At 36.0% G+C, this 21,239-nt stretch overlaps 2 protein-coding genes across 4 annotated transcripts; both read left to right on the top strand.

Annotated features, from left to right (window-relative positions):
- Positions 1-5,821: 5,821 nt before the first annotated feature.
- On the top strand, positions 5,822-12,558 carry SUS2 (sucrose synthase 2). The gene is made up of 15 exons (XM_022042685.2): positions 5,822-6,357; positions 6,507-6,639; positions 7,083-7,234; positions 7,364-7,556; positions 7,761-7,879; positions 8,048-8,264; positions 8,444-8,539; positions 8,646-8,819; positions 9,403-9,519; positions 9,632-9,798; positions 10,099-10,323; positions 10,633-10,954; positions 11,036-11,280; positions 11,363-11,501; positions 12,205-12,558. Exons 1-15 carry the CDS (start codon positions 6,269-6,271, stop codon positions 12,238-12,240), a joined length of 2,424 nt encoding a protein of 807 aa, XP_021898377.1. The 5' UTR covers positions 5,822-6,268; the 3' UTR covers positions 12,241-12,558.
- A 765-nt stretch (positions 12,559-13,323) lies between these two features.
- IBR3 (acyl-CoA dehydrogenase-like protein) lies at positions 13,324-20,892 on the top strand. 3 transcript variants are annotated; one of them, XM_022042687.2, is made up of 17 exons: positions 13,329-13,611; positions 13,734-13,868; positions 14,140-14,280; positions 14,370-14,501; positions 14,780-14,965; positions 15,238-15,315; positions 15,543-15,662; positions 16,383-16,481; positions 16,590-16,707; positions 17,271-17,527; positions 17,658-17,852; positions 18,613-18,755; positions 18,968-19,052; positions 19,132-19,341; positions 19,613-19,765; positions 20,034-20,138; positions 20,495-20,892. In XM_022042687.2, exons 1-17 carry the CDS (start codon positions 13,477-13,479, stop codon positions 20,684-20,686), a joined length of 2,484 nt encoding a protein of 827 aa, XP_021898379.2. In that variant the 5' UTR covers positions 13,329-13,476; the 3' UTR covers positions 20,687-20,892. The 3 variants fall into 3 exon arrangements, with proteins under 3 accessions (XP_021898380.2, XP_021898381.2, XP_021898379.2); XM_022042688.2 differs by lacking the exons at positions 19,613-19,765; positions 20,034-20,138; positions 20,495-20,892 and adding an exon at positions 19,457-19,605 and having other exon boundaries at positions 13,324-13,611; XM_022042689.2 differs by lacking the exons at positions 19,613-19,765; positions 20,034-20,138; positions 20,495-20,892 and adding an exon at positions 19,453-19,602 and having other exon boundaries at positions 13,325-13,611.
- Positions 20,893-21,239: the final 347 nt, after the last annotated feature.

The raw sequence follows: 21,239 nt of genomic DNA, 5'->3' as shown, positions 1-21,239 counted from the left end.
AGTAGAAAAGAATACATTCACCATCTGACTCAGGTTTTGCAGGTTCTTAGAGAGAAGAAGCTATATGCAAAGTTGAGTAAGTGTAGGTTCTGGCTCGAGCAGGCTACCTTCCTAGGGCATATCATATCAAAGGATGAAGTGTCAGTAAACTCCAAAAAAGTTGAAGCAGTGGTCGGCTGGAAAAAATTGACCTCGGTCAAGAAAATCTGTAGCTTTCTGGGGATGGCAGGTTATTACCGCAAGTTTGTGAAAGAATTTTCTAGCCTAACTGCTCCTCTGACTCGGCTCACAAAGAAAAACGTCAAGTTTGAGTGGAAAGAGAATTGTGAAAGAAGTTTTTCAGAACTAAAAAAATTATTAACTACTGCACCTGTGTTGGCCTTGCTGAGCAAATCGGGCAGATATACAATTTATAGTAATGCCTTCTACTTAGGGTTGGGTTGTGTTCTAATTCAGTATGGGAAGGTCATAGCCTATGGGTCCAAACAGTTGAAGAGTCATGAGAAAAACTACCCCGTCAATGACTTAGAACTGACCACAATTATCCACGTCTTGAAGACTTGGCGCCATTACTTGTACGGGGAGACCTTTTAGATCTATACTGACTATAAGAGCTTGAAATATATATTCACTCAAAAGAATCTCAACATGCGTCAAAGAAAATGGATAGAACTCCTCAAGGACTATAAGTACAACATCTTATATCACCCAAGTAAGGGCAACATGGTAGTCGATGCACTCAGCAAGAAAAGTGCAGGTATATTAGCTCACTTGATGGTTTCAGAATACAGGGTAATAGGGGCCGCACAACAGGTATGACTTTAGGACCTAAAGAGAGTCACATATTTGGCCTACATGACTGTTCAACTTGAGTTGATTTAGAGAATAAAGGAAGCTCAGTCCGCTAATTCCATCTTAACAGCTCTCAAGAAGGATGCAGAACATGGAGTAAATTTAGAATTTTGAGTCTCTACCGATGGATTGCTCAAATTTCAAGACAGGGTGTGTGTTCTACGTGACAGTGAACTGAAAATGACATCATGACAGAGGCTTATATCTCAAAGTTTGTCATGCATCCCGTAAGTACTAAAATGTATCAAAGTATGCGACCCTAATTTTGGTAGAACGGGATGAAAAGAGAGGTAGCTGACTTTTTTTTCAAGTGTCTAATATGTCAACAAGTTAAGACAGAGCATCAACGCCCAAGCGAACTACTTCAGCCATTACCGATCCCTGAGTGGAATTAAGAACACATCATAATAAATTTTGTGACAAAGTTGCCTAAGGCACGCTCATGACATGATATCATTTGGGTAATTGTCGACCGACTCACCAAGTCTTCTCACTTTTTGGCTTTAAAGATGACCGATCCCTTGGACAAACTAGTAAGAATGTATATCTGGGAGATAGTTAGGTTATATGGAGAGCTAGTGACAGTAGTATCCGATAGAGGCTCTAGGTTCACTTATTGATTTTGGTCTAGTTTTCAGTCAGCCATGGGAACAAAACTGCCTGATAGTACCGCATTCCACCCTCACACCGATGGACAATAAAATAGGATGATTCGCACACTAAAAGATATGTTTCGAGCTTGTGTTCTTAATTTCGGGGGCCATTAGGATGATCACTTACCTTTAATAGAGTTCACCTACAATAACAGCTATCAAGCAAGCATCGGTATGGCTCCGTAAGAGGCATTGTATGACCACCCATGCAGATCGTTGATCTGTTGGTAAGAGATGGGTGATAGAAAATTATTCAGCCCAGATCTTGTGGAGGAGACTATAATCAAGATAGTTAAGATCAGAAAGAACATCCAGACGATCCAGAGCAGGTAGAAGAGTTATACAGACACCCGAAGGAGAGATTTGGAATTTGAGAAAGATGATCGAGTGTTCCTCAAGGTCACTCTTTCAAAGAAATTAGTAGGTTTGGCAAGAGGGAGAAATTAAATCTTCGACTCATTAGGTCATTTGAGATTCTATACAAAATTGGTACCATCACCTATATATTGGCACTACCTCCAAAGCTATTCAGGATTCATAATGTGTTTCATGTGTCTATGCTACAAAGTACAACTCGGACCCCTCACACATCTTGGCCCACAAGCCCCTTTTACTTTAGGATGATCTATCATATGAGGAGGTATCAGTAGGCATTATAGACCGAAAGAGTAGAGTACTTCGCAATAAAGAAATTCCTTTCATCAATGTCCTATGACAGAATCATAAGTAAAAAGAGGCCACATGGGAGAATCAGACTTCAAAGTCCAGTATCCCCAACTGTTTGACTAAGTGAGAGCGCGACAAATTTGAGGGACCAAAATTCTTTTTAAGGAGGGGGAGAGTTGTAATACCTGAGCCCAGAATTTGGGTCGGGATCAATTTTTGCATTTAAAAATAAATAAAAATTGATTTATAAATTAATTTAATTTGATTTTTGTTGAAATTATTGGAAAAAAAATAGGTTAGGAATGTAATCAAAAATAATTTTGAAAAAAAGAGGTGAAAATTTAGGTTCGAGGGTATTTTTGAAAGAAAAATTAGAAACATGGGGTCAAAGTGCAAATAAAAAAAATTATGCCACATAGGACTGTCCAGTCAGCAATCCCGACGAACCTAGCACGCGCGCGTGGTAAAGCACACTGACGTTAGTGCCATTCGGGATGCCATGCAGGCGATCCATGTGTCTCGCGATCGGACGACCCAGGATCGATCTCGTGAGGGTGGACGGCCCGGTTTTATTTCTTCTTTAAGCATGATTGGACAATCGAGATCAAATCACGATAGATGACCCATATTCATTTCCTCTTTAGGCGCGATCGAACGAACAAGATCGATCACAATAGACGGTGCAAATCAAAGCGGGATAGATATAAATACTTCACATCACATGAGAACCCAAACCTTAACCGTTAACCCTTGCTAGAGAAGAAAAACCAGACGTCGGAGAACGAGGCCGACCGTCAACCGCCACCGCACTAGAGCCACTGCCGACAGCTAAAAAATGTTGAAATTCCTCTTACCTGCTTGTAATTCGATTCTGAACACCCCTGTGGCCAAATTGGAGTAAAAGGGATGGCGAGTTAGTCAAGAACCACCACGGCCAAAACCCCAAAACCCCTCCGATGAGCCCTTTTCTGGTTCCCGTTTCACATAATTTTTTGATTATTATGTTCACAGTCCTTTTTTGTGCAGGTTACCCGAAGAAAGAACCTCAGCCGCGAAGGAGGACCGGTCAGTTTTTTATAATTTTCCGGTCAACCGAGGTCCCTAACGTATTTTTCTGCAGGGATACCACTAAAACTAGCTAGGCCGAGACGAACCGCCGCTGTGAGTGGTGGAGCCGATGCCGGAGCACGGCGATGCCGCCGTGTTGGAATCCCAAAATTGGTCATAATGAGTTTTGGACATCGAATTTGGATTTCTATGGTATTTTTAGGTACATGACGAATGTTTTGGATTCCGCAAAAAAATTCAAAAAATCTGGTAACCGTTTAGAGATATAGTAGACAGTGTGACGTCTCAAAACACCGAACCGGATAAGGATCCCTTACTCTATTCTCTGTTATGGTAAAATTGAGATTTAATGATGTATTGTTTTATATTTTTATGAAAAATTAGAAAATCCTAAAAATAATTACAAGTTACTAGTAGAGGCAGAACCGATTAGTGCATGTTTGTCCTAATTCCCAGTTTATTTTCCTATTCTGCCCTAAATTTCTTATCATTACATTGTGCATGCTTACATTGATAGTTTTTATAGTCTTCTCGATTATTTGGGTTAATTGGTTCCTTCTGTATGATTTATCTAGTTATCTGATTACTCAGTTATTGGTTATGATAAGTTTAATAGCTTACTTGAATGCCATTTTATTGATCTGTAAATATAAAATGAGATGTTGGTATTGCGTGGTTAATTGTTATGCTGATGGAATCTGTAAGTGAAAGACTTACTAGGTACCCGAAAAAAGGGCGAACGGATCCAGTACATAAAGAACCTTACCATGAATATTACCTTAGTCGGATGGGGCTGAAAAGTTCCTTACTAGTAAGGTTTTAGATATATAAGTTCACTCTCATACCAGATGGGTATCAAGATGGTGGAACATTTGGCACCCATTACCAGATGGAGTATGGGAACGGCCGGTTAATTGTTTAATTGAATATTAGGTTCACGAGTAGAGAGACATCCCTATGGACTCCCAAGGATACCGGTAAGCGAGTAAAAATGAAAAGTGATCGTCTCTTATTATTTTATAAGTGAAAATAAAAAGTGTATGAATATGGATCTTCATAGGTTGTTTTTGAAAAAATTCGTTACGTAAGTACGAAATAAATAACTTTTTTTATATTAAATGTATTTATATCAAATTAAGGACTCCATTAGTTATTTTTCTTATTTTTACCAATCTTCAATTTTTCATATATGTGATTAGTATGATATTCTTACTAGACTAGTGTATCTCACTCTTTCATTAACTATTTCATATCAAGATGACTAAAATTCATATCCTGATCAGTAAGAGTGTTGTGAGTAGTTCACCACCCGAACTCCTTTCAAGTACTAGTGAAGGTTGTCGTAGGATATTTATTTATTCGTTTTGCTTTAATTACCATTTGTCTTTTAGAATTAACATTCTCATAACTCTATTAGGTATTCTAAACTATTGTGTAAGGAATGTAAATATTAGCTCTACCATTCGCTTTTGCATTTAATTCATGAATTTATTTCCATTTAAGTTTCGAGTTCTACATCCTGAACCAAGATATGCTCATGATATCATCAGTGATGAGCTGTTGGATATCATCCAATACGTGAGCATGTGAATAAAGACCTATTTGTAGAGAAAAGCTAGTAATCGTCAACCGGTCAGCACATTTGTTATATTCGCAATAGACATGATGGATACGGACCTACCAATCCTGCTGTAGCAAGTGCTTAATTGTACGAACGAGAACGACATGCACATTAATATCGTAATCATCATTTATAAGTAACTACACTGTTAGAGAGCTATCCATTTTTAGAATGATGTTGCGAAACTAACTTCTTTATTTATACCGGGTAAAAGCAAAGTTCATTTTTCTCATTTATATATGTTAAAACATATTTTATATGCTGAAAGCATAAACAATTTTCAAAAAGTATATAAAAATTACTTAATTGTATATATTAAAAGTATATTTTAGCTTTAAATTTGATCAAAAGTGCTTTCAACTTTATTTTATTTTAGTTTTAGATTTGGTCAAAAATATTCTTAACTATAGCCAAAATTTGTATTCAAATACCCATATCAGCCAATATATATTAGGTTGTTCTAATACTTTGTGGCACAAATTAAATTTTATATTGGGTAAAATATAATTTTATATAAAGAAATTTTAGTTATATTAATATTTATAAGCCATACCCTAAGCACTAATATGAAAACTCATCATTTAGAAGAAAAAATTATAATTAAAAAAACTAAAAAAATAAATAGTGCAGATATTATTATTTTTAAAAAATTCAAAAATAATTATTTTATATAGGACTATTACTTCAATGAAAATATAAATGTGAATATCATATAAACTAAATTAAATTTTAAATGAAAACATTGTTCTAATTTTAAACTAATTGTAATATTCACTTTAAATTAAACTTTAGGTTATAACTATATTAATAAATAAAAATATTAATATTATAAAATTAAAATATAAACAAAAACCATTTTGATTTTATATTAAATATGTAATTTAACAAAAATTGGAGACGAGCATGGGGCATGTACTGCTTCGTTTCAACTCAGTAGTTTACAACCAAAAAGAAATTGAATTTGAAGAAGCCAAACGGTTAAAACTGAGTTTGGCGGGTTCCAGTGCAAACTGAAACGGCCTGTTCCCCACTGCATACGCGACCTCAAACTCCACGCTCCGTTTCCACTTGGCGCGTGCATACACGAACAGGAGATCCGAATGGGCGTGACAGTCTATGTTCAAGCGTTACCTGATGGAGAAGCAGAGCCCATCATATCGAGATCAACAAGCGGGCGAAAGGCTGAGAGCTTTCCGATGAAGTTCCCCAAAGGCGATGCCAAGTGTCGATGCCGGATGAGCAATGCACAGTTTTCAGTGTTTGCTGAGGAGGACGATAATGGCTTCTTTTGTCTGCATTTCGGTTCTATCGTTCTTCTTTCTCCGCTATTTATACCGTTTTCTCTGCACCTCTCCAAACCCTCTCTGTGCTTTATTTCACTTTCTATGTTTGATTTTGAGAGAGAATCATGCCGACCACTAGGTTTGAAACAATGCGAGAACGAGTTCAGGACGCTCTCTTGGTTCACCGCAATGAGCTCGTTTCTCTCTTCTCCAGGTTCCTCTTCTGGTTTTTCATTTTGGCACAATTTATGTAGATATCTGCATGCATGTATGATTTTGTGGCTTTCGATTACTATTTTTTCAGTTATGTTTCGTTTGATGTGTGTATTGAGAATTTTTGAGGGGGTTTGGTGTTTGTGCTAGGTATGTTGATCAGGGGAAGGGGATTCTGCAACCGCATCAATTGATAGATGAGCTACAGAAAATTATTAAAGAGGATGAAGGAGTGCAAAAGCTCAGTGATAGTCCCTTCATGAAAGTCTTGCAATCTGCTCAGGTAACAGTTGGGTTAGCTTCTTGATTAATGGCTCATAGATTCATATTTGAACTTGGTCTTAATCTAGATAGAATTATGCAACAGATATCTAAACCAATACACATACTGGTACTTGGTCGATATAAGATAAATATCTCCTAATAAAGCTTAAGCACGAAGTTTTCCCTTTTCCATGATTGTTAAGGAGCCTTTTTTCATTTGATTGCAATGATTTTACCAATATTGTAAGAAGGATCTGCCATATTTCTGTCCTTCGTCATTGCTACTTCAAAATCATATCAAATGCTGTTATTCCAAAACTTTCTCTTGAGAAAGCAGTGGTTATGGATGCTGCTGCAGTATAGTTTGTAATAGGGGTGTTAAAGCAAGTTGAATACTGGACTTGCTGGCCATAGCAGCACCTCTAGTTTCCCGATAATCTTGTTTTCAATGGTATTTTACAGGAAGCTATAGTTCTACCTCCGTTTGTGGCAATAGCAGTTCGTCCAAGACCTGGTGTTTGGGAGTATGTTCGAATTAATGTCTACGAGCTCAGCGTGGATCACTTGACCGTTCCTGAATATCTTCGATTCAAAGAAGAGCTTGTGGATGGACAGTAAGTTTGTAGCCTCAGTTATGAATTTTGGATATGGATATGTTAGTTTCCTATTTGGCAGATACAGAGTCTTTTTTATTACCTTGAATTGCATACGATATTTTAACAATTGGACTTTATCTGTGCTAGCTGCAACAACAACTACGTGCTTGAACTTGACCTTGAGCCATTCAATGCAACGTTTCCTCGACCAACCCGGTCTTCGTCAATTGGCAATGGGGTTCAATTTCTCAATCGTCACCTATCTTCAATTATGTTCCGTAACAAAGAAAGTTTAGAGCCTTTACTTCACTTTCTTCGCAAACACAAGCATGACGGGCGTGTGAGTATCTTTCAGAGAGCATACTAGATAAATCCTTTAATCCAAAATTAACATTCCGTTCACATTATCTGCTGAAGCTTTCTTGTACAGTTTTTTTAAAATGTTAATATATACTTACAGGAAATTTCTGCAATACTGAGTTAATTGCCAGTTTCATTTTTTCTTGCTGTCTGACTGAAGTACCTGAACTTTGCCTTTGTGCAGGCAATGATGTTGAATGATCGTGTACAGAACATATCCAAACTTCAGTCTGCCTTAGCTAAGGCAGAGGAGTTCCTTTCGAAGCTCCCACCAAATACACCATATTCTGACTTTGAATTTGAGTAAGCAGCTAGCTATATTGGTTCTTGCTGTATTTTTTGTCACTTCGCAGTTCTGGTGAATTTGAGTAAGCATCAAATTGTCAAGTAGATTTAACTCTTTTTTTCCTTTAATACATTGAATAAATAACTACTATTTACTTGATTCATTATTTTATGAACTTTGCATAGATTGCAAGGAATGGGATTTGAGAGAGGCTGGGGTGACACAGCACTAAGGGTATCAGAAATGGTGCATCTTCTCTTGGAGATCCTTCAGGCTCCCGACCCTTCTACCTTGGAGACATTTCTTGGGAGGATCCCTATGGTGTTCAATGTTGTGATCATGTCTCCTCATGGTTACTTTGGGCAAGCGAATGTCTTAGGCCTGCCTGACACTGGTGGACAGGTCTTATCATCAAAAATTTAGTCTAATCAGATTCAACTATGCTAAATTATGTTTTGACATCAGAAATATGCATCCACCTTCTTATTCGTTACACTGGCTAAGATTCTGTAGTTTACATATGTTTGGTTATATATTAGATTCCAAATAACAAAGTCATTTTATTCATTGTCGAGTAATAGATTGTTTATATACTTGATCAAGTGCGCGCCTTGGAAAGTGAGATGCTTCTTCGGATACAGAAACAAGGGTTGGATGTCATTCCAAAGATACTTGTAGTAAGTGCAGTTGATTTTTCATCTAGAAAAGCAGTTTCTTCCTTTCCCTAAGTTGGCTTTCATATAAATTTTCATTTTTACTTCATCCCTAAAATGGCCATTTAAGGTAACCCGACTCATACCTGATGCAAAAGGGACAACATGCAACCAAAGATTAGAAAGAATCAGTGGGGCAGAACATGTGCATATACTTCGGGTGCCTTTTAGAACAGAAAATGGGATTCTCCGCAAGTGGATTTCAAGGTTTGATGTGTGGCCATATTTGGAGACTTTTGCAGAGGTAAGCACTGTCAAACTTTGAAGTGCTTCTGTAGTTCTTTTGTTTTGTTCTTCTCATGTCCCTACTGTGCGCAGATGCCCCTAAATTAATTGTGATAATTCTAACACACAAATTTCATTCTAACTATCAACAGTAAGATTAACATGAAAACTAAACTAAGAATTGACTAGGAATTAAATAGAAAATTAACCAAACAAAATGTTGATGTAAAGCATATTCAATCAGTGATTTCTAACTTCATAGCATTGTAAAACCATTTCTCAAGCGCATAAGAAACTCTTACATGCAAACTCTGCTTTTTTTCATCAAGATTTAATTGGAATACATAAAAACTAGTAAAGAAATATAAAATGTATGAAACACATTTATAGAGTCCTTTTATTGGAATTTAGCATGTATAGGTATCCTTAATGGTTCACATTGACAAACTGTTGAATTTTAGAATAATGTTTTCTACTTCTAGAAGGAAAAGAGGGAAGCAAGAAAAACATAAGTAGACTGTCTAAGGTTAGATGGTATCTTATATGGTTTCTCTCTTTAAAAACTTGGGTTTGTGTCCATTTAATTTTGTGTCTTCTATTAGGATGCAGCAAATGAAATTACTGCAGAGCTACAGGGTCTTCCGGATCTGATTATCGGAAACTATAGTGATGGAAATCTTGTTGCGTCCTTGCTATCCTATAAGCTGGGAATTACACAGGTTCAAATCATCTTGTAATTTTGGCTTTTGGACAAACATACCAAGATTTGAACATCCACAATGATACAACTAATTATTCTGACCTCTGCTATGTTTTTCATTTCTCATGTAGTGCAACATTGCACATGCATTGGAGAAGACAAAATATCCTGAGTCTGACTTATACTGGAGAAAATTTGAGGAGAAGTACCATTTTGCAAGTCAATTCACAGCTGATCTTATTGCAATGAACAATGCAGATTTTATAATCACTAGCACATACCAAGAAATTGCAGGAAGGTAACTGACATTTTCTTTTTTTTCCTGGATAAAATGAAGTTACTCATCTAGCAATGTGAAAAATTATATTATATGGTATGTCCGATTCCTGCTTGCCTTGAAATTGCTTACACACATTTTGTGTCTTAGAAACAACCCATAGTTTTGGCTTTTTGCATCAAGCACTGCTGCATGTAAGGATATTGATTATTGCCAAAGTGGAAGATTGTGGCTCTTGCAATCCTTCATATCTACCTACGGCACTTTCAGCTGATGAAATTCTTCTCCAATTGCTGGCTTATATATTGTTGTTTTTCACAGTAAGAATAATGTTGGGCAATATGAGAGCCACACAGCTTTCACTCTTCCTGGTGTTTATCGAGTTGTTCATGGCATAGACGTTTTCGATCCCAAATTCAATATTGTCTCTCCTGGAGCAGACATGTGCATATATTTTCCGTACTCTGACAAGGAAAGAAGACTTACTGCGCTGCATGGCTCAATTGAAGAGCTCTTATATGATCCGGAGCAGAATGATGAGCACATGTGAGTTTCTTCTCAGTCTAAAATGTAAAACTAATGATACTATGGCCTCTCTTCTGGTTTTCTTTTCAAGGCCCTTCAGATAGCACATTGTGAACTCTAAACTTGATTACTTCACATGCATCTCTTGCTTAAGCTTTCTCAAACTGCTGAATCGCATGCAAATCTCTTAATGTGTTCCAAGAAAATTGTTACTCAACTCCAACATGAAATCACTCCAATGACCATGTTTGTAAATGCATGATGTTTACTTGATGACATATCAAATTGTACATTTTCTTTGTTTGTCTTACTATTTATATGTCACTGCAGTGGTTGGTTAAGCGATCGGTCAAAGCCTATCATCTTTTCCATGGCAAGGCTTGACAGAGTTAAAAACTTAACAGGACTTGTTGAATGCTACGCTAAGAACAGCAAGCTGAGAGAGCTTGTAAATCTTGTTGTGGTTGGTGGCTATATAGATGTGAAGAAATCCAGGGATAGAGAAGAGATGACAGAAATTGAAAAGATGCATGCTCTCATGAAGCAATATGCATTACATGGCCAGTTCAGATGGATACCAGCTCAGATGAACCGTGCACGTAATGGCGAGCTCTACCGGTACATTGCAGACACAAGAGGTGTTTTCGTGCAGGTATTTGATAGATGGCTATGTAGTAAAATAGTTTGTTTAAGTTATCAAAGGTACATTAACACATAATATTATTTCTTGCAGCCTGCCTTTTATGAAGCTTTTGGCCTTACAGTTGTGGAAGCCATGACATGTGGGCTTCCTACTTTTGCAACTTGTCACGGTGGTCCCGCTGAAATCATTGAGAATGGTGTTTCAGGGTTCCATATAGACCCCTATCACCCTGATCAAGTTTCTGCTCTTTTGGTCGACTTCTTTGAAAGCTGCCAGAAGGATCCTAGTTACTGGAACAAGATATCCGATGGGGGGCTTAAACGAATCTATGAAAGGTACGAGCTCTGCCTGATGGAACTGCATGATTAAGCTCTTCATTCACTTCATCATTATCACCAATCCGGTGATTATCTGTAGGTACACATGGAAGATATATTCTGAGAGGCTACTGACATTAGCCGGGGTTTATGGGTTTTGGAAGCATGTGTCGAAGCTAGAGAGAAGAGAGACAAGGAGATACTTGGAGATGTTTTACATTCTCAAGTTCCGGGATCTGGTGAGAGTTCTTATCTTTACTAAATTTGTTTCAGAATCAATAATACCCGTGAGAGATTCTAAATTGGTTCTCTCTTGTCTTAGGACAGTAAATTTGTTTGTGAGATTTTCTGTAATAGACCATTACCATCAGCTCTAATCCCAGATAATCTTCCCAAATTGCAGTTGATTGCTTAACAATTTGAATAAGCTCCAATACCACGTAATCTGTCGCAATCATCGTTGATTAGTCAACAGATTTTCATAATTATTAAATCATCACTACTCTTGGCAATAGTCATTATATGTATATATGTATACAAACTTACTGTTTTATGAAATAATACAACGTTATTTCTCATCGGTTTAAGTTTTTAATAAAATTCAATTCAATTTTATTATCCAACGTGTTAAAAATCTAGGTACTAATAAATGTAATATCTATGCTATGCTTGATTTATACTTTTAGCATACCAGATTTGTATGTGAGAAAGTAAGCAAATTTACAAATAATAAATTGTTCTCTTCTCCCTCAACTCAAATTTTTGAATCGATTGGTCCAAGTCCATTTTATTATATGGTCCGGTTTCACATCAAACATTTCAATTTGAGAGGGCAACATTCTTGTAATTGTAAGGTTAATATACACTGTTTAGACAATAAACAGTATTTCAAATTGGAGAGAAAATGCATTTAATTCCATTTCCTTGCTGATAATGTTTCAGATTAAGTCCATTCCGTTGGCTGTGGACGAGCATTGAACTTCCGTGGGCTGGAGAAGCCGAGAGACATTGCCGTTGGAGTTTGCTCTAGTTATGTAGTTGCCTTTGTTGTTGTTGTGTTTTTCACCCATTATTGTGCTTATGGGTGGAATTTGTGTTTGTTCGTGAGGGTTATTTTTATTGGGTTGGTAGAAAAATGCTTTGGTTTCAATGTGGTTCATGTTCCCTTTTGCAGACAATGACTTTGGAGTATGCGTTAGTAAGTCTCTGTTGATTTTGTCCGTATATTGTTGTTTAGGATTAATGAACTTTGTTTATGAAAATAATAAACTCTTAAAAAATTAATTAATTTCTTAATTCAACTTTAAACTATCAGATGTGAATTTTTATTATTTTAAAAATATTATTTTAATAATATATAATATTAAATCTTAAAATAAACTTTTAAAAAAAATAAGATGAAATTAAAAATATTTTTAAATATACTATTCATATTTTATTGTTTAGGTTTTGTGCCTTTTTATTCTAACATTGTCTTTATAGTTTTAAATTATTTTTAAATAAATATTTTTATTTAATTTTAAAAAAAAAACATCTGGCATTTATTTATTTTTTATTTTCATTCTTTTGCCTTTTTAATTGTTAATTAATTAATTTATTTTTTTTTTTTTTTATCAGAGTAAACAATTATCTCTCTCATGGCAGGTTCAAACCATTTTCTTCACTATGTTCCCCTGTCTGTTGTATTACCTAATTTAGAAAAAAAAAAAAAAAAAAAAAAAAGGACTTTCCCAAGTAGGACATGTGGGACCCACAAAAAAATACAAGAAATTAAAATGGATGATTGATTATCACGATCATCATCTCTACGGCTCCGTCTTGCACGAAACAGACGAACACGACACCGTTTTTACGTACTGCGGCTATTATGCGCCTACGGCAGATAAAAACCGCAGGAGTTCCTTGACCCAGAAAATACTTTTATTCATTAAAAATGCGGCATAATAAATGTTTTTAAAAAATAAATATATAAATGATTTTATTTATTAAATAGAGATATATTTTTTACTGAAAGAGAAAGACAGAAAAAATAGTTATATCCGTTAGGTAAAAGCAATAATTACATCAGAATATATGATAATCTGTGTCAGGTAATTATCCTTAGTATCTATATCTTCTCCTCCATGTCTGATGAATTCAGCACTTGATTCTGGAGCTCGGAAAATTTGTTAAATTCAAAATAAGTGAGAAACAAAGAGAAGCTAAATCGAGAAAATGGGGAGCCGTACGGCTGATCTGGTGACCCAAGTTCAGGCAGCTCACAGCTTAGACCTCGACGCCTTGCGTCGTTATGCAGCTGCTAATATTCCCGGGTTCCCTGTCTTCTCATCGAACTTCTCCGTTTCTCAGGTACTAATATTACCCTCTGTGTACAAAGATATTTATCTGTAACTATCTATTTGGATTTTTTTTTTAAATATTATTTCCTTGTTTTTTAATTTTTTTTTCTCATTTGTGTGTGAGATATTTAGTTTGGACATGGGCAATCGAACCCGACGTTTCTGATGGAGGTTAGCTCGGGAGAATCTGTGAAACGATATGTTTTGAGGAAGAAGCCTCCGGGGAAATTGCTGGAGTCTGCTCATGCTGTGGAGAGGGAATTTCAGGTAATAATTTCTTTACCTGTAAATTTCGAGGGTTTCTTTTCTGTTCTACTAATTTTTTAGAATTTAAATTGTATTTGCTGCTTATTTTTCCTTGCTGAGAAAATATCACTTATGTTTTCATTTGGTGAGAGTTTGGGTATATGTGATTTATCATAACTAATTATCAACAAAATAAGAACAAGAGATTGATTGTAAATTGTGAAGAACTGAGAAAAAAAGAAAAGACAAGGTATATATTATATATATATTTTCTAACACATTGACGCGGCAGGTTCTTCGAGCATTGGGTGAACATACCCAAGTTCCAGTTCCTAGAGTTTTCTGTTTATGTACAGATCCTAGTGTGATAGGAACTGCATTTTACATCATGGAGTTCTTGGAAGGACGCATATTTCTGGACCCTAAGTTACCAGTAAGATGTCACTCTGTTTGAGTGCTTCTGATTTCAATTATCATCACCTTGAATGCTTGAAACCGGCCTTTTTCATGGCTTTAATTCAGGGGGTAGCACCTAAGAGGAGAAAATTGATATATCGAGCAACTGCGATGGCATTAGCTTCTCTGCACTCTGCTGATATTGATGCCATTGGTCTGGGAAAATATGGACGACGGGACAACTATTGCAAAAGACAGGTTCATAAGTTTTCTTATTTTTCACCTCATGACCATTTAATTTGTTTGTTTGGGGAACAAAGCTTATAGATTGAGTAAAGGATGCATATGTGGGATGGTCAAACTATGGATAGAATCTCATAGCATTCTAGAGGCATAACTTATTGTACTCTGATTTAAAGCTTCTTACAAAAGATTATTTCTTTTTCCTACGTAAGGGGCTCATGAACATAAATATAAAGATTAAGAAGTAAAAATAACGTGTACAAATCACCGTAACAATTTTGTGACTATTTCAGATAGAAAGGTGGTTCAAGCAATACTTGGCTTCGACCAGTGAGGGTAAGCCCGAGAGAAATCCGAAGATGTTTGAACTGGTTGATTGGTTACAGCAACACATCCCTCCAGAAGATTCATCTGGAGTAACAGCAGGTCTAGTTCATGGAGACTTTCGCATTGATAATCTTGTATTTCATCCCAGTGAGGTGTGGTGCTTCAGAACTATCTAGTTCATTCTTAGTGCATGTCTCATTGTACAGTGAGATGGTTGATATATCTATTATTTCAAAGGATAATCAAATCTTTAAAATACATACTTCAATATTTATATTATTGTTGGAAAGAAATTTCAAATAGGGGTTTTGTTCAGCACACTCTGATTGATTTTTTAATGCTCCCAATCTCAATATTCAGAATAAGCTTTGACAAGCATAAGAATCTTAGCTTCCCATCTGACAAGATGCTCATAATGTTACAGGACCGAGTAATTGGCATTCTTGACTGGGAATTGTCTACCCTTGGAAACCAAATGTGTGATGTTGCATACAACTGTATGGTATTAAGCTAATATTTGAACTTCAGTTTTGGCATGGAAAGGCTATTCAGTCTCTTTTGTTTTTAGCTCCCAGTGCACACATTATTATGTCCTGTTCCCTCTTGATCTTCATGATCAATATGCTTCTGCATTCCCCTTCATCTGGTTCCTAGAGACATAATCATGTAGAAGACCAAGGGTTATTTGGTTATATTCCTATGCTGATTACTATATCTTTTTATTGTCAGCCTTATATTGTGAATGTTCAGCTTGAGAACAATCATCTGGGTGACGGATTTGAAGTGACTGGAATTCCTGAAGGGATTCCTTCACAGGCAGCGTATCTGACAGAATATTGCTATGCATCTGTAAGTTCTGCTCGAATAGGTTTGATCAAACGATGTTTTGTGCAGAGCTATTCAATCATTAAGTTCATGTATCTTTTTTTTTTTTTGAAATAGAAAAGTTCATTTAGTATTATTCTCTCTTTTAACAGAAAGAAAAGAATTGTGTGGCAGTTGAGAGAAGTCTGCAGTATGCATGCTGCTAATGCAACTAACTGTGGCTATGATTTGACTATGATTTTGAAGTAATTATGATCTTACTTAGTGCTGACTTAATCATCTTTAATAAACAGAAAGTGCTGATGTAATCAGTAATGATGCTGACTCAAGAAAATTGTAGTCTCAAGGCTAGCAAAAATGGGCTGCTTCGTGAGCCTGATACAGAAGGATGCATTGTTTAAATCATTGGCCATGAGTATTGCCTTTGTTGATTATAGAACATCCCAATAAACATTAATATGGGCCTTGTTAATCCGTAACTGAGAACCATCTGTTTGCCAATTATGGCCTTCTTTTGGTATTTATTTCATGATTAAGCCTCATTGTTTAAATCATTGGCCATGAGTATTGCCTTTGTTGATTATAGAACATCCCAATAAACATTAATATGGGCCTTGTTAATCCGTAACTGAGAACCATCTGTTTGCCAATTATGGCCTTCTTTTGGTATTTATTTCATGATTAAACTATTTAGTTCTTAAACTAATTGAGGAACTTATGTACTATGTGAATGTTGCAACCTAGGGAAAACCATGGCCAGTCGCAGAGTGGAAATTCTATGTTGCCTTTTCTTTGTTCCGGGGTGCATCAATCTACATAGGAGTATACAATCGATGGCTTATGGTATTCCCTGAATGAGCACAGATGATTGTTATCGTTTTCTTAAAAGGTTAAGAGGTTGAATACTAATGCATCGCGTTTCGTATGATACTTTGTTCAATGTGATGACAGGGTAATGCTTCAGGAGGTAAACGCGCTCAAAATGCTGGAGCTCAAGCTAATGCCCTTATAGATGCTGCACTGGCTTTTATTGCACGAAAAACTGTGCTTCCTGAGCGCCCTTTATCTGGTAGATTCCTCAACTTTTTGGTCGTGAAATTTAATATGTACAGGACATTCAGTTATTTGCTTTTTGTTCTTGGAAGATAGTGATTTGAGGATTGCACTGAATGTGTTGAGAGTAGAATTAGAAAATTAACAGACAGGGACAATGGCATATGTTTACAATGGTAAAGCTTTGGAATTAAAATGTCTTCTATCCAGTCATGCCAAATAGATTACTTTTTTTTGGGATTTTGTGTTTGGTTCTCAAGGCTGTGCATAAATTCGAATACCTGTAAAAGAGAGTAGATGTCATAGAGATATAGAACAAAATATAAGTTATTGTCATCTCATGAAAAGTTCTTTTCCCTCTTATATTGAACTCCTCCATCTAAAAAGTGATATTGAACAAAACATAAGAAGGCCATCGTTTTCAAAAAGTGTGCAAAAATCTTTTCTAAACCATATTCCTTTTTGTTAAATGTTTGTGAACTATGCTCTGTGTGCACATTTCTTGCCCTCAGTCTGGTGACAACTTGTTCCTACCTAACATTTATCTGAGCTGCATTTCTTTTTATTGCTTGGATGCAGTTGGTCAAGATGCGAAACATGTCAGAAATGAGAGTGAAGTTCAAGGCCTTTCTGATGGGAGAGGGAGGTTTGTTCCCAATGAGAAAGTTCTGGAGTTGAGAAACAGATTGATTAAGTTTATGGAAGATCATATTTATCCCATGGAAACTGAGTTCTACAAACTAGCACATTCTACCTCACGTTGGACAGTTCACCCCGAGGAAGAGAGGTTGAAGGAAGTGGCGAAGAAAGAGGGTTTATGGAATTTGTGGATACCTGTATATAGTTTATCTTCTTCTTCATGAAATTTCCTGCCTTTTTTTATTTTCTGTGTTTCTCTAGCTTCCTATTCTTAATTGGTTGCTTTTCTCAGAAACATGATATTCTTGTGAATTTGGTTTTATGCAGTTTGATAGCGCCACTAGAGCAAGAGAACTACTCAGTAATGATTATAAAAGTATTGGCTCTGGCAATTCATCTGATTGTTTACTTGGTGTGGGTCTCTCAAACCTTGAATATGCATACCTTTGCGAGATCATGGGTCGTTCTATTTGGGCTCCACAGGTGTTTAATTGTGGTGCACCTGACACGGGAAATATGGAGGTAAATATTACTAGTGAATTCATTGGGAACTAAAATGACTAGTTGCCATGACTGCTTATTGATTGTTAATGCTCTCTCTTGTTGAAAAGGTAATATTACCATTTTATTCCCTCCGATGAGCTTATGTGAAGAGCTTATCATTCCTGGAGATTGATTGAAATTTAGGATACATATTTGTTTGTTCTGAGCTAGCTCTTTATCACTAAAGCTTAAGGAAGGAAGGGAACTACCTTAAATATCATGAAAAAAATTTGTAACTTTGTTCATCAGTTCCACCATTTAAGGGTTATTGACTAATATTCTACAATGTATTAGAAGTAAATTCTTTTTTTTTTTTTTAAATAAGCACTAGAAGTAAATTCAGCAGAGAAGATATCTTTGTTAGCAGTCTCAGCTGAAATATGTGCTAGAATGAATAATTTATTTATTAATGAATTAAACATAAATTTATTTTATAAATTTTGTTAAAGTTTACATAATCAATTAATTTTATAAATTAATTTATTTATCGTGTTGTAAGATCCAATTCATACACCCAAACACTGTTTTTGTTCAGTTCTATTTAGTCATACTTTATGTATCCTGTCATATAACATGTATCCACCAAATGAAATAACACTTATTTTGGTTCTCTTACTATGGTGGTGGAAGATACACTTCTTGGGCTACCTTTGATATGCATATTAATACATCTATTACTCGCTATTGGATCACGTACCCATGGGTTATTAATATTTCCTTTTTCTTTTGGTACCTTTAGGTGCTTCTGCGGTATGGAAATAAAGAACAACTATGTGAATGGCTGATTCCATTGCTTGAGGGTAAAATCAGGTCAGGATTTGCAATGACAGAACCACAAGTTGCATCCTCTGATGCTACCAACATTGAGTGTTCTATTAAAAGGTAGATTTATCAGCTTCTTTTGGTATGCTCCTTCGGTAAAGTCATGTTCTTTTGGAAACTTACTAAAATAATGGAGTCCACATTAACAGCATATTTTAATAAAAAATGATGAAATTTTTTGTTATTTGCACCTTGGACTCATACCTAAAAAGGAAAGGCATGCAATTGGACTGGAATTTCTTTATCTGAGCATACATGCATTCCTCTTATAGACATGGGGATTCATATATTATTAATGGGACCAAGTGGTGGACGAGTGGAGCTATGGATCCGAGATGCAGGCTTCTTATAGTCATGGTTAGTTGCTCAAATATGGACTCACAGGAAATTTTGTCAGTTGCTCATGTTTTCTGAAGAGGTAATTTGAACAATGTAGGGAAAAACTGACTTCACTGCTCCTAAGCATAAGCAGCAGTCCATGATCTTAGTGGATATCCAGACACCAGGAATAATCATCAAGAGACCTCTCACAGTTTTTGGCCTTGATGATGCACCTCATGGACATGCAGAAATTTTGTTTGAGAATGTACACGTGCCAGCAAAAAATATTCTATTGGGAGAAGGTCGTGGATTTGAGATTGCTCAGGTATTCTTGTACCATGTCTTCTCAATTCCTAATTAACCTGAAAACTTATGTTTCTGTTTGCATTTCTGTCCATGTAGAGTCATGAATCTTTTCTTCTTTCTGATTTCCAAGGTAGAAGTGGGACTCCATTTATGATCCTTGCAGTAGTATTGACCTTGTCATTTTTACCACACTGAGATTTCTTTTACAAGAACATGGATGAAAGGCATTGCCATTGCAGGTGAGACTAATAGCTACAGTTTCCCCTTTGATATTATTTACGTCTTTGCAGGGAAGACTTGGACCAGGAAGATTGCACCACTGCATGAGACTGATAGGTGCTGCAGAGCGTGGCATGGAGCTAATGGTTCGAAGGGCTCTTAACAGAAAAACATTTGGAAAGTTCATTGCTCAGCATGGTTCATTTCTTTCAGATATGGCCCAGGTAATTTTAATTTGATAGTATCTTTTTCATTTGTGCTGAAATAATTTTATAATATCTTGCACACAATAAAAACTGGAAACTGATGATAGAACCTAAACAAATGGGAACACCATTTTCCCCAGGAGTGATGAGGCAGGGGGTAAATTTTCTTCAGTTGGAAATAAGTTATCTTTGCAGTCTTACCTTCTGAATCCTGATCATCTTCCCCACCTCTGAGTTCAGTAGTGTGTGATGACGAACTGGTCTCATATAATTAAAATTTGTGCAGTGTCGAATAGAGCTGGAAAGAACCAGATTGCTGGTTCTGGAAGCAGCTGACCAACTTGATCGGCTTGGGAACAAAAAGGCCCGGGGAACCATTGCGATGGCCAAGGTGATCACTATTTTTGTTCATTTGAGATGCAGAATTCTGGTAGCTTGTGCCATTACTTCTAAACATGGTGTATCTCTTATATATAGATGTGTTCTTTCTTTTGAAATAAAAAAGGAGAGAATTGTATTAATAATCGGCACTAAGGAGGTGCCTACCCGTATACATCATATTTACATACCTACCAAAACATCAATGAAGTCTCCTAAAACCTCCATTGATCCAGAAATAAAAAAGTCAGACGCCTGAAACTATTTATTCTTTTGGTTTGGTATAAAAAGCAATAGGTTGACCCACCCGTATACATCTATGTATCTGTTCGTACGGGGATATTACAATCGTTTGGCATTGCGTGGCAGGTGGCAGCTCCAAACATGGCACTGAAGGTGCTGGACATGGCAATGCAAGTGCATGGTGGAGCTGGCTTATCATCTGACACTGTTCTAGCCCATCTCTGGGCTACAGCAAGAACATTGAGGATTGCAGATGGACCTGATGAAGTTCACTTGGGCACCATTGCCAAACTAGAATTGCAAAGAGCCAAGCTATGAAGATTCAAGAATAGATTGTAACCGGGGATGCTTGGGAGATAAAAGTGAATGCATAATTCAAAATTCATCTCCCTACTCAATAGAACCAAACTTGAAAGGAGAGAGGACCCACCCTGTAATAAATCTCCTGTAAGATGTGTCCTTGAGGACTACAATACTTGGAAATAAAGCTTTAATAAGAAAAATATTGGAGTTTATTATTTTTATACCATAGTTTTTATTTCATTTTGTATATTACCATATCTATTTATGCAGTCAATCTATCTTTCTTCCTTCATATATATATATATATATATATTTCATTTTTTATAAATGATAAACTTTAGATATACAACATATACTACTATTAATAGTGAATTTATTTTATAAAAATTAAAAAATATATTTTATTAAAAATTAAGTGAATAATCTTAATAAATAAATAAAAAAACACACACACACACACATACTTTGAAAATAGTTGGAGGTATTCAAATATTTGGGCAGTTCCAATTTCTATTATCTACTAATAATATTTTCATTGTACATCAAAATTAATGAAGAGTATAACTCT

Source organism: Carica papaya, chromosome 3, assembly GCF_054855325.1.
Source record: "Carica papaya isolate Zhongbai chromosome 3, ASM5485532v1, whole genome shotgun sequence".
Lineage (NCBI taxonomy): Eukaryota > Viridiplantae > Streptophyta > Magnoliopsida > Brassicales > Caricaceae > Carica > Carica papaya.
Note: the sequence above shows the minus strand (reverse complement) of the source record. Positions and strands in the feature narration are given on the sequence as shown.

Bases quoted from the DNA above. Each gene is read 5' to 3' on its own strand.
- SUS2 (XM_022042685.2), top strand. From the start codon at position 6,269: ATGCCGACCACTAGGTTTGAAACAATGCGAGAACGAGTTCAGGACGCT. The intron at 9,520-9,631 runs GTTCAAATCATC...TTTCTCATGTAG, and splicing joins ATAAGCTGGGAATTACACAG to TGCAACATTGCACATGCATT. The intron at 11,502-12,204 runs GTGAGAGTTCTT...ATAATGTTTCAG, and splicing joins TTCTCAAGTTCCGGGATCTG to ATTAAGTCCATTCCGTTGGC.
- IBR3 (XM_022042687.2), top strand. From the start codon at position 13,477: ATGGGGAGCCGTACGGCTGATCTGGTGACCCAAGTTCAGGCAGCTCAC. The intron at 13,869-14,139 runs GTAATAATTTCT...TTGACGCGGCAG, and splicing joins CTGTGGAGAGGGAATTTCAG to GTTCTTCGAGCATTGGGTGA. The intron at 18,756-18,967 runs GTAGATTTATCA...TTCCTCTTATAG, and splicing joins ATTGAGTGTTCTATTAAAAG to ACATGGGGATTCATATATTA.